The 13,135-nt window shown below is 46.2% G+C and overlaps 1 protein-coding gene across 2 annotated transcripts in view; it reads left to right on the top strand.

Moving 5' to 3' along the window:
- LOC129698935 (UDP-glucuronosyltransferase 1A1-like) overlaps nucleotides 1-12,700 on the top strand; it is a 31,503-nt gene extending 18,803 nt beyond the window's left edge. For both annotated transcript variants that reach the window (XM_055638418.1, XM_055638417.1), the window contains exons 4-6: nucleotides 6,779-6,866; nucleotides 7,316-7,535; nucleotides 10,647-12,700. In XM_055638418.1, coding sequence (XP_055494393.1) covers nucleotides 6,779-6,866; nucleotides 7,316-7,535; nucleotides 10,647-10,923 — 585 coding nt within the window. In that variant the 3' untranslated portion in view covers nucleotides 10,924-12,700. The remainder of the gene's footprint in view (nucleotides 1-6,778; nucleotides 6,867-7,315; nucleotides 7,536-10,646) is intronic.
- Nucleotides 12,701-13,135: the final 435 nt, after the last annotated feature.

Raw genomic sequence — 13,135 nt, 5'->3', positions numbered from 1 at the left:
GGAGGTCATGGAGTTCACCTCCAGGGAAAACGAGGGGCACTGGCTGAATGCCAAGGGAGCTGACACTCCTACCCCAGTGCTATTGCACTAGCCATCTCCCTTGTTGAGGGATTGATACAACAATGGAGTTTGAGCTATGCCTCCTCCAATTTATAGCACACCCTTTTGCTCCCTCTTTTGAGGCTAGCTAAGGAGGCCAGGGCTGGGCTGGCTTAAACGCTGGGCAGGCGGACGAGAACAGCAGTATGCCAGGGGAGCAGGATCAGGAAGAGCTACTGGGTGTCGTGGGCCACTACATGGCTCCTCCACGCGACCATCTTCCCAAACAAAGCCCTGCAGGAGTAGGCCTTTCTAGAGGCAAATCCGCAGGCAGCTGGGTCAGCAGACTCGCAGACAAGAGCTAAAAGCAGCGAACTTTGAAGCTCCTAACAGAGGGTCAAGATGTCACCGCCTTTGCTCGTTGTTTCCACGGATCATACTCACCTGGCAGGCGAGACGCCATGATCACCAAGGTGGTTCTCCCAGGATGAGACTATCCCGTTACACTACGAGTGTGCTGACGCCTAAGATGTTCCCAAATTTGGGATACTCGACTGACATGGAACGAGCAGGACATCGCATCCAACACCCAGCTGGCAGCGCACCCCTCGGCATCCACCAGCAAATATCGAACAAGGACTGGTGAAAGCCTGGCGACCGCTTCACATTACCCCCAAAGTTCTTTTTAGACAGGGGCCCAGAGCGGAGCCGTGGGAAAATGCGCCGCCCCACCGACAGCACCAGCATACCAGCATAACTAAGCCTTCATGAAAAAACAATAAACATGGAGGTAGGTAGTCTGGTTCCTCCCAGTTTACACTAAATAAGGGTGTTCTACTAACTGGGGGGGGGGGCATTTACACTTGTTGATAAAGCATGGGTGCAGTCACAAATAACTAATATATACTCAACAGTATTAGTGGATATAAACTTGAATTCAAATTGGGCATATTACCACCAGTTCAGCAATGCGCCCAAAGGGCATTTTCTCCCTCTAAGAAAGAGAAGTGAGAAGGTCAAGCTGAACTAGAAAGGCTCATTACTAAATGGATCATGAGAGTAAACATGAACCATTGGAATTTGTATCGAATATATTCACTAAAACTACAAAAGATGGTGAATGTAACATCATCATTGATCTAATATCACTAAATAAATCTGTTGAGTATATACACTTTAAGATGGAGACGGGTTTTTGTCACTGCCAGACATCTGATCTCCAAAGGATACCTTATGGCGAGCATTGATATGGAAGATGCAAACTATCTTATACCCATACACTAGGATCATTGTAGATACCTAAAAAATTTTACCTGGATAATGGATATCCCGGTTAGGGCAACTATGGAATAGAGCATTCCCAATGGTCTAACCTCAGCCCTAAACTATTATAAATATTAAAAATAGCCATGAAAATATTAAGAAAACAAGCAATGCATTTCGTTGTTTCCAATGCATTTCGTTGTCTCTGTACTATACACTGACAATGACAATTAAAATTGAATTTGAATCTAATCATGGCATATATTGGATGATATCCTCATATTAGGGGAAACAAAGGAATTAGCTGTGGCAGCAGTTCTAGCTACGAAACAGCTCCCTAAAGCACTGAGGTTCATCCCACGCCCAGATAAACCAGTATTGAAGCCGTTAACTACCATGGATTATCTGGGCTTCAATATCAATTCCATCCATATGACTGTTACTCTGCCAAGGTGCTTGGGTCACTATAATCAAATCATGAATGTACCCACTGAAGCTATATCACAATTACAGTGGTGGGCAGACATATGTTTGGCATAGTTTTCAGCCCTATTATTGTCACCAATCCCAACTTGGTTATTAAAAACCGATGCCAGTACTTTAGGCTGGGGAGCAACTAAACTCCATATCCAGCACAGGTAACAGATGGACCAATTCAGAATCATCGTTACTACACACACCGGGCACCAACTATTTGGGATTGGTGATCGCCTATTGGGCTAAAAAGCATATGCATTTCAAATGCAGCACGTACATATGCGGTTACGGATTGATAATACTATGGTGGTGGCTTATATCAACCATATGGGGAGCATAAAATCACTATCGTGCAACAAATTGGAAACAGATCTGGCAATGGTGTGTCAAAAGACATTTTAACTATCAGCTGCCTATTTCCTAGGAAGCTAGAACAGTGGGAGACACCACGTCACGGGTAAAAATTTATGATAACATTGAATAGATGTCAAACCCAAAATATCTGCTAAAGGTATTAAGCAGTTTGAAAGCCAGATATCAATTTGGTTGCACAAGACGGAATCACCAGTAACCTATGTATGTGACTTAGGAACCAGATCAGAGGCAGCAGCGATAGATGCCTACACGCTGGAAGGGGGAATTTCTGCTTTGCCTTCCTCCCTTCTGCCTCATCAGTCGGGCACTTCGTAATACAGATGGAATCTGTCTCCGAGATATTGAACGTGCCCGACCGGCCTACACAGCCATGGTTCCCAGTTCATCACGACACGGTGGGCGAGTCACCTATGGATTTCCCTAGTGGACCATGGTTGCTGACTCAACCCAGTATCAGGCACAAGCCACCCATGCCAGAAAAACATCAAACTCCTGGGTGCAGGTTTTGAATAGACCTTACCAGGGACTGGGATTATCCAAAGGAACCATTACCACCATGTCGGCATCCCTGCGAACAGTCACCAAGAGCTAACATGGGTAAAATACTGCCACGACGCAGGGACAACATACCAAACTATTCAACCACTGACGTATTGGAGTTCCTGGAACATCTACACCATGACTAAAAGGTGAGTTACAGTGCCGTAAATACAGCATGGAGCGCCTTGTCTGCTTATCTAAAACAGCATGACAGCAGAGCATGGGATCCCATCCACTGAAGATAAACTTATGAAGGGCAACTATAATAATAAGCCCCAAAAACCCAGGTATACCCATGTATGGGATATTGGTGTGATATTGACATATCTCAGAGAATGGCACCAGCCAGATCCCTCAGCTTGCTCAATCTATGTTAAAAACGCTCATGCTTATGGCTCTCGTATACGCTCACAGAGTCCAGTCACTCCATAAAACTAGACTGGATAACATGGTGATTACCCCAGACGCATCACGTTCATATTCTAGGTCTGGTAAAAATCTAACTCGCAGGTATATGGGACTAGGCGAGATTATGAGTTCGGCACGGACTAGTAGGGTCGAGATCGCCTGTGTTTTCCGTGCTGTAATCGTTATATGGCTATATGGACCAGGAACGCCCAATTCACTGGTGGGATTCCGGGCCTACCCACCAGAGTCCAGGTTGAGTGTGGTGACCCATCTACTACAATATATAGACACAACCCACAATCTTAGAGGGAGAGGAAAGCCTATGGGTCAACCACAGAAACCCCAAGACGGGGTACGAGCCAAACCACTCCAAGGTGGCTCAAACAGGTACTGAAAGCTGCCGGAATAGATAATAATACATTTTAATCCCATTCCACTAGGGCAGCATTGATATCAGCGGCTGAACGAATGGACATCCCGGTTGACCACATTCTCAATATGGCAGAATGGTCAAGGGAACGACGTTCAGAACATTTTTATTGTAAACCGTTGATAAACCTGATTTAATTGCAGAAAGAATATTACAAACTGCAATATTAATTTAAGCTCAGGGGAGCTCTTTATGTTGTTATTGTTAACAAATACCTTTCTGTTTCTTGTGAAAGCAGATCCACTGGTTGATTACGATAACACTTCCTCCCTCAAAAACTTCGGCAGTGAGTGAAATAAAAACTGTTACACGGTTTGAAATCACAGACCTTTGAAGTCTTCACGGAATCACTCACGTGACTCCGAAGTAAAATAGTAAGATTAAACGAGTACTTACCAGTATGAAGTTTGATCTGTATTTTATGAGGAGTTACGGTGAGGTATTACGTGCCCTCCGCTCCCACCCTCAATATATAGATCAAACTAATAAACTGATGTCTCATGATCTTTACTATCTTACTTCAAATATTGTGTCTATCCTGTGATTTCACACCGCTGCTTCGAAGTATGCCGCACCTGCGCACTGGGCTGGGTTCTTCACGTAATACCTCACCGTAACTCCTCATAAAATACAGATCAAACTTCATACTGGTAAGTACTCGTTTAATCTTACTATTAAAGCTGACAAACTTCAGACAGTGTCTCTACACTTGTTTACGCCGCTCACACCCGCTTCCCCGTCTACCCCTTCTTCCCCCTCCATCCCTCTATTCTCTCTCCACCCCTCTCTCCCCCCTCCACCCGGGATAGATCTACCTGAGCCGAGAGCAGATTACTCTGGCGTGGGGCCCCCTTTCTATAAAGGCCGTCCCTGCCCCCCCCCCCCTTCCCTCCGACATGGACACGGAGCGATTTTTTTGTTAAACATCTAATTCCTTTGGGTGTTTTTTTTTTTAATTTCCCCCTTACCATTTCCGTACTTTTTCGATAGCTGCCATGACCCGTTTGATGTCATCCTTCTCCCTGCTCCTGGTCTTGGCCCGCACCGATCTGCCGGACATGGTGTGTGTCTGTCTGTGTGTGTGTGCGTGCGTGTGCGTGCGTGTGTGCGTGTGCGTGTGCGTGTGCGTGCGTGCGCGCGTGTGTGTGTGTGTGTGTGTGCATGCGTGTGTGTGTGTGTGTGTGCGCGTGCGTGTGTGTGTGTGTGTGTGTGTGCGCGCTTGGAGGGGTCTGAGGGAAGAAGCGCCGTCACCAAGAGCGAGCGAAAGCGCGGACAGATGGACGAAAACAACATTCATAGAGCGGAATAGGTGACTGACTGACAGTCAAGGGAAAGGGAAATGGGAGATATAGGCATATCTTCCATTCATTTGTCCTTAGTACCATCTATATCTCTTGTTCCTCTTTCCCCTGACTCAGTCTGAAGCAAGGTCTCGACCCGAATTGTCATCTATTCCGCTCTATCAACGTTGCTTTTGTCCGTCTGTCCTCTCGTTCGCACGCCCTTGGATTAACTAGCGCAGGATAAAGCTGCAAATTCATGTACAGGATGGAAACTAGAAACTGAAAACTAGGGGAACGCCATCCCCCTGCGTATCCCCCCATTTTGGAGGTTTGGGCGATCGTTTCGCCGAACACCTCCGCTCGGATCCGCAATAACCAAGCTGACCTCCCGGTGGCTCAGCACTTCAACTCCCCCTCCCACTCCGTCTCCGACCTCTCTGTCCTGGGTCTCCTCCATGGCCACAGCGAGCAGCACCGGAAATTGGAGGAACAGCACCTCATATTCCGTTTGGGGAGTCTGCACCCCGGGGGCATGAACATCAAATTCTCCCAATTTTGTTAGTCCTTGCTGTCTCCTCCCCTTCCTCAGCCCCCCTGCTGTCTCCTCCCATCCCCCAGCCTTCGGGCTACTCCTCCTTTTCCCTTTCTTGTCCCCACCCACCCCTGCCCCCGATCAGTCTGAAGAAGGGTTTCGGCCCGAAACGTTGCCTATTTCCTTCGCTCCATAGATGCTGCTGCACCTGCTGAGTTTCTCCAGCTTTTTTGTGTAACCCCCATTTCCATCATTGACATAGATAGATATGTCGGTATATGGAACAAGCTACCAGAGCAAGTGGTAGAGCCAGGTATAATTACAACATTTAAAAGATGGACAGGTACGGATAGGAGAGGCTGAGATGATTTAGGTCAAGCGCAGGAAAATTAGGATAGCTTAGATCAGTATCTTGGTCGTGGGCATACATGTGGACATACATGTGGACATACACGTGGGCATACACGTGGGCATACATGTGGCCATACACGTGGGCATACATGTGGCCATACATGTGGGCATACATGTGGGCGGCGTGACCGACGTCGCAGCAGCCTCTGCAGTCTGTCTGTGTATTTTTTAAGTTTTTGTCCCGTTGAGGGTTTAGTTTGTAGCGAGTTTTAAAATGTGTATGTGTGGGGGGTGGGGGATGGGTGGGGGAAACTTTTAAATCTCTTCCCTGCATGGAGACCCGACTTTTTACCTGTCGGGTCTCCGTTGCCGTTGGGGCCTAGCGCCGTGGAGCGGCCTCCAACCAGAACGACCTGGAGACTCAAGTCACGGAGCCTGTGGAGCTGTGGAGCTGTGGAGCCGTGGAGCTGCGGACATACCATCGTGGAGCTAGCCAGCTTCGGAGCGTGGAGAGCTGCGGCGGCGCGCTGCTGCGACCCGACTCCGGTGTATGGTGACACCGGGAGCCCGCGGGTCCCTGCTGGGAGACCGCTTTGCGGGGCACCGGCAACGGCGATTTCTCCCGCTCGAATTGCGGGGTTCAGAGTGACCTGGAGCGGGGTCTTACAATGCCCGGTGCGGCTTTAAATTGCCGCGGACTTGCTAGCGCCCGCCAGGGGCTCCAACATCAAGACCCGTGGCAGGGCCTTACATCGCCCGGCGTGGCTTTGAGTGGCCGGGGACTTGCTAGCGCCCGCCGGGGCCTTTGACCTCGACTTCGGGAGAGGAATGGAGAGCAGGGGAGAGATAAGACTTTGCCTTCCATCACAGTGAGGAAGAGACTCACTGTGATGGATGTTTGTGTGAATTGTGTTGGTGTGTGTCTTGGTTCTTTTCTTGTATGGCTGCAGAAACCAAATTTTGTTTGAACCTCATGTGAGGTTCAAATGACAAATAAAAGGTATTGTATTGTATTGTATTGGCCCTGCTGTATGACCCTATGACCCTGCCTTTTTCTGACCTTTGCCTTTTTTGTGACAGGTGTTGTGGAGACACAGTGGAGAAAGGCCCTCAACATTGGCACCCAACACCAAGCTGATGGACTGGCTGCCTCAGAATGATTTGCTGGGTAAGTGTATGCTATTGGTTGTAATGTCTTCCCTCACAGTTTGTCAGGTGTGAGAACAGGCAATTACCCCAATAGATTTACAGGAGGAAAGTAGTCTCTATTGAATATCCTTACAGGTTTTAGTAATCTCAGATTTAAAATTAATAATCGACCAAACACCAATTGTCATTTGTAAAAACTTTCTGAATCTCAACCACTTTTTCTGTGTCCCAGTGTTTCTTATCTTCATGTCTAAAAAGTTGGGCTCTAACTTTGGGATATACTTCATAGTCTTAAACTCCCCAAATAGTTTCTCATTATCTGCCTACGCAAGAAAATTGTGTCAAGGCCTTTACATTACATACCGTTTTCCTGATCTTCTAATACTGCAGATTCTGAAAGTAATAGATTCAAGTTTCACTGGATAACCAAGGGAGTCATTTTTCATTTTCCTTTTATTTGCAATCTAGCACATCCCAAAACACGAGCTTTCCTGACCCACGGAGGGACACACGGAATCTACGAAGCGATCTGCAGTGCTGTGCCAATGGTCATGTTGCCATTATTTGGAGACCAAGCAGAAAATATGCATCATATGATCCATCACGGAGCTGGAGTTGGTTTGTCTTTGAAAGATATTAATTCCCAAGAACTTGTGAATGCACTTGTGGATGTTATCAATGATACTAGGTCAGTGTTATTCACATAGTTGTGACCTACAATATCTCTTCAAAGTCTTTGCGGCTGCCTAAAAATTGCAAAAGAGCAGAGCTTAAAGGAAACGTGACATCCCCCTTTTTTTTTTTAAAAGAGTCCCCATTATTAAAATATAAATGTAATTATTTTACATAACCTGGAAAGGAATTGCTTTTTTTCTTAATTCATGCTTTCATTTATCTGTTGCATTCATTGATACTGTTATGTCCAACTCAGAAGTTTGGCTTTCTCTTACTCGTCAAAGCCTATTTTTGAGTGTGGGAGGTCAGTCCAGTTTTGGGCCTCAGATGTGTATTGAACATATTAAATTGTGCAATAGTGAATGTTCAGATTAGAAACATAGAAAATAGGTGCAGGAGTAGGTCATTCAGTTCTTTGAGCCAGCACCGCCATTCAATATGATCATGCATGATCATCCAGAATCAGTACTGTTCTTGTTTTGTCCCCATCTCCCTTGATTCCGTTAGACCTAAGAGCTATATATAACTCTTTCTTGAATCCATCCAGTGAATTGGCCTCCACTGCCTTCTGTGGCAGAGAATTCCAGATTCACAACTCTCTGACTGAAAAGGTTTTTCCACATCTCAGTCCTAAATGGCCTGCCTCTTATTCTTAAACTGTGACCCCTGGTTCTGGACTCCTCCAATATGGGGAATATTTTTCCTGCATCTAGTCTGACCAATCCCTTAATAATTCTATATGTTTCTAAGAACCCCTCGCATCCTTCTAAATTCCAGTGAATATAAGCCTAGTCGATCCATTCTTCCATATTAACACTCTGCAGTGTAGTGTAACAGGGCTGCCAATTCTCACGCATTGAGCGTGAGAATCATGCATTTCGCCAAATTTTCACGCTCGCGCTGATCACAAATTTCTCATGCTCTGTCATGAGAAATTCTGTGATCAACAAAAATGTAAAAACTCATATCAACTGCATGGGTCACGGGTGTTGAAGAGCCGGGACTGAGGGAGGGATGGAAGCAGAAGCAGCAGCGGGGACAGATGCAGATGGGGAGCCGGGGCTGGCGAGTGTTTGCCAGGCTGGCGAGTCGCTCGCTGCAGCTCCGGCCATGTGGCAACCTCAGTGCAAGAGTCCTGGGCCGTCGGAGGCGTCGTAAGTGTTGCGCCGCTGCTGTGAGAGTCTCTGTGCCAAATTCGCCCAGGTGACCGACATGGATCAGGCTGCGGCTCGGTGCATCCTGGAGGACAACCAGTGGCTGCTGGAAGTAATGGTGGAAGATAGTGGCCTTCAAATGGACCAGGTGTAAAGCTGGACCCAGGGTCAGGAATGAGAGAAGGTATGCAACTAGAGTCAGGGTCAGGAGTAGTACCAGGTGTGCAGTGAGACCCAGGTTGGTCAACGTGGGCCATGTGTTTGATTATAATCTGATCTCCATATATGAATATACTACGATCATTCATGTGCTGCACCTGTTGATCAGAGCCTGGCTCTACTGTGGAATGTAATTAGGAATGTAATTTAGCCTTACCTTATACATAGCTAGTCCAATTTAAAGCATAAATATTGCATTGAAGTGTAAATTAAAAGACTCGCTACAGTATGCACCAGATTGCACAATTTCAAGTTGAAAAATGCAAAAGCTCCGTACCAATGGGAGGGGGTAATGCTTAATATATACTAAACAGCCTGCTCACATACCCTGAAATCAAAAGGAACTGAAAAGTTACTAGATTTCATGCAACATTTTAATATTCATGGACTTTTCCATATTTTAAATCAGTTCATGATGAAAATATAACTTGCTCCCAAGTTTTAAACAAGCAGAACAGGGATGGACTGGAATTGGCATCCTCATGTGGGAGGAAGACTTTGGGCTCTTAATTCAACATTGAATTATGCTGCATTTATAACAATGGCAGCAGTGTGATGAGTGTGGCACATTATTATCACAACACCAGTACAGCTATTAATACAGGAGATAGACTGACATCTCCCTACCATTTCGAGATCTCACCAGCTCCGTCACAGGAGACAGACTATTGACCGACATCGACTACAAACCCACTGACTCCCATGGCTATCTAGATTACACATCTTCCCACCCTGCTTCCTGTAAAGACTCTATCCCCTACTCCCAATTCCCCCGTCTACGCCACATCTGCGCCCAGGAAGAGGTTTTCCATACCAGGGCATCGGAGATGTCTTCATTTTTTAGGAAATGGGGTTCCCCTCATCCATTATAGATGAGGCTCTCACTGGGGTTTCCTCAGTATCCCACAGTTCCGCTCTTGCTCTCTTTCCCCCCAATTTATAACAATTCGTGTCCCCACCTTCCACCCCATCAGCCCTTGCATATAATCCTCCAACATTTTGGCCGCCTCCAACGGGATCCCAATACTGGCCACATCTTCCCATCTCCACCGCTTCCTGCTTTCCGCAGAGACCGTTCCCTCTGCAACTCTCTGGTCAATTTGTCCCTTCCCACCCAAACAACCCCCTCCCCAGGTACTTTCTCCTGTAACCGCAGAAATTTGAATTTTGAATTTTCTGTCATTCAGACCTTTTGGTCTGAACGAAATTTCGTTGCCTTGCAGTCATACATATCATAAAAATGACAAAAACACACAATAAACACAAATTTAACATCCATCACAGTGAGTTCACCAGGCACCTCCTCACTGTGATGGAAGGCAAAAGTCTGTCTCTTTACCTTCCCCTCGACTCCACCTAAGGACCCTAACAGTCTTTTCAGGTGAAAGCCCATGCTTTTCCTCTCTCTGTCCCCTCTCTCTCTCCCCTCTCTCTCCATCCTCTCCCCGTCCCAGTTCTACCACCAATCTCACTGTCTCCGACTACATTCTATCTCTGTCCCGCCCACTCCCCTGACATCAGTCTGAAAAATGGTCTTGACCCAAAACGTCCCACGTTCCTTCTCTCCAGAGATGCTGCCTGTCCCACTGAGTTACTCCAGCATTTTGTGTCTACATTCAACACGTTAATACTGCTGTACTAGCTGGATAGATCCAATGGGGTCTTCCTGCTTCAGGGAAAATTCACATCTGGTTTTGGCAACTGTTCAATGAGGACGACTATCTTAACTGTGCAACAACTATATGTTTCAGATACAAGGAAGCCATGATGAGGATGTCGTCACTGCACAAGGATCGGCCGGTAGAGCCCCTGGCCCTCTCTGTCTATTGGGTGGAGTTTGTGATGAAACACAGAGGAGCCAAACATTTGCAAACTGCCGCTCACCATCTGAACTGGGTCCAGTATCACTGCTTGGATGTCATCGGCATCCTTCTCGCTGTGGCCCTCCTGCTGGTCTACCTGATGTTCAAGTGCTGCTCAATCTGTCTACACAGAGTGAGGGGACATAGAAAGAACAAACTTGACTGAAGCACTCGAGATGAGGCTTCACTGGGCATCTGATTATCTGACCTTCCCTCCGCAATCATGCAATAGAGTCCAACCCATTGTGACCACTGCTCTGAGTACAACCTGTTGACAGTCTCCACAACTTTACTCTTCCAATAGTAGTCTGGATTTATCTCAAAACACCTCTGCCTTTCAAATATTTCAAAGGCCTTTTATTGTAATGTGTGCATATTAAGGTACAGTGATATTCGTATTACCATACAGCCATACTAAAGACACACAATTACATAAAACTTAATATAAACAACCTCGCCAACTGTCTGTCTGTCCTTTTGTCTTTTTGTTATTTTTAGTATGTGTTAAAAGTATGTTTTAGTGTTCCGTGGTTTGTTTTACGTTGGGGGGGGGGGGGGGGGGGGGGGGGGGGGGGGGTGTGTTGGGGGAAACTTGTTTCAATCTTTTACCTCGACATAGATGAGATTTTGTTCCTTATCGTATCTCTGTCCCCACTGCAGCCTAACATCGTGGAGTTGGCAGCAGGAGTCTACGGGACTTTAACGTTGCAGAGTTTGCGATCCCTTTGCCGGGGATCGAAGCTCCAACCACCGGGCCTGTGGACTTTAACATCCTGAAGCCCGCGGTCTCTGGTAAGAAGAGGCCAATTCGGGAGCTTCGATCACCCCGATGGGGGCTTCGATCGTCGGTTGCAGGGGCTTTGATCGCACTGACTGCGGATGGTTTTGACTGCCCGGACCGCTTCAGGAAAAGTTCACATCTGGTTTGACGGGAGAACAAGAGGAAGAAGATTGAACTTTAATGCCTTCCATCACAGTGAGGAATGTGGAATCCACTGTGGTGGATGTTTATGTTAACTTTTATGTGATTGTGTGTCTTGTTGCTTTTCGCTTAGTATGGCTGTATGGTAAGTCAAATTTCACTGTACCTTAATTGGTGCATGTGATAATAAATTAACCTTGAAACCACAACGGATTCCCCACATTCCTCGCTGTGATGGAAGGCAAGAAAGTCTTATCTTCTTCCCTCATTTTCTCCCGCAGTCGGGGCAGTTGAACCATCTGTCAGGTCGATCGATTGGACGTTTCACAATGTTCAAGATGCCATCTAGATGCAGGTTGCTGCTAGTGTATAGACCTCCCCAGATTATTGAAGCTAGACACAAAATGCTGGAGTATCTCAGGGGGACAAGCAGCATCTCTGGAGAGGAGGATTGGGAGACGTTTCGTGTTGAGACCCTTCTTCAGACTGAAGAAGTGTGTCTCCAGAGATGCTGCCTGTCACGCTGAGCTACTCCAGCATTTTGTGTCTACCTTTGATTTAAACCAGCATCTGCAGTTCTTCCCTACACAACCTGAAACCTCATCCGCTCTACAGATGCTGCCTGCATTCCACAAAAAGTTTTTCTTCTTTGCTCAAGATTTCAGCATCTGCAGTTTTGTGTGTCTCTTATATTATCTTGTAGGCCTGCATACATTCAAAACAATGTTGTCGGTACAATGTTTTAAGAAGTGATTGAAATTTTACTTGATTAGCTCACACTTTTGCAGACAGCAATGTTTATTTTATTGTTCAGCTTTTTGTAGGCTTGGTGTAATCTTGTTTTTATTTTCCTAATTTACATTGTTGACACAATGATCCAAGCAATATGTAATTTGCAACTTAATCTGAATAGTTCCTCAATGCGGTAAATGTTTACTGGTTATTATTCCCATGGATGGGACTTCAAAATGCGTTTGTGTCCAGTTTTATCTCCTCATAAAAAGAATATTCCATTTAAAAAGTGGTCTTGTGCTGCCTTCCTTTACTGAGCCAAGGTGCCGTGTTGGAATAGGAACTCCTAATTTGGAGCCAGCAAAGGTTGGGTTCTTACCTCTGCATCAGAGCACTGAGACCTGTCCCCTCCACAGACCATGGCAATAAAAATGCAGTGCAGTGCTGAGGATGCGCTGTCAGAAGTGCTACCTATTGGAGGAGAATTTAAACTAAAAACTATTCTGTCCTCGCAAGTCAATCTGAACATTTTCAAACCATGATTGTGGGAACAAGGGAGTTCTTGCTGTCTGACATTTTACACCACTGGATAGGATTATAGGTGCTCCCCAGGTTACAAACACCCTACATATGTCCACATGACCGAACATTGGATTTTCCCGCTGCTGCACGGCAGGAGGCATCTTGTGCTGTGCGGGAACTTAGCTTGTGGCAACATCTGAGT

The sequence above is a fragment of the Leucoraja erinacea genome, chromosome 7, assembly GCF_028641065.1.
Source record: "Leucoraja erinacea ecotype New England chromosome 7, Leri_hhj_1, whole genome shotgun sequence".
Lineage (NCBI taxonomy): Eukaryota > Metazoa > Chordata > Chondrichthyes > Rajiformes > Rajidae > Leucoraja > Leucoraja erinaceus.
Note: the sequence above shows the minus strand (reverse complement) of the source record. Positions and strands in the feature narration are given on the sequence as shown.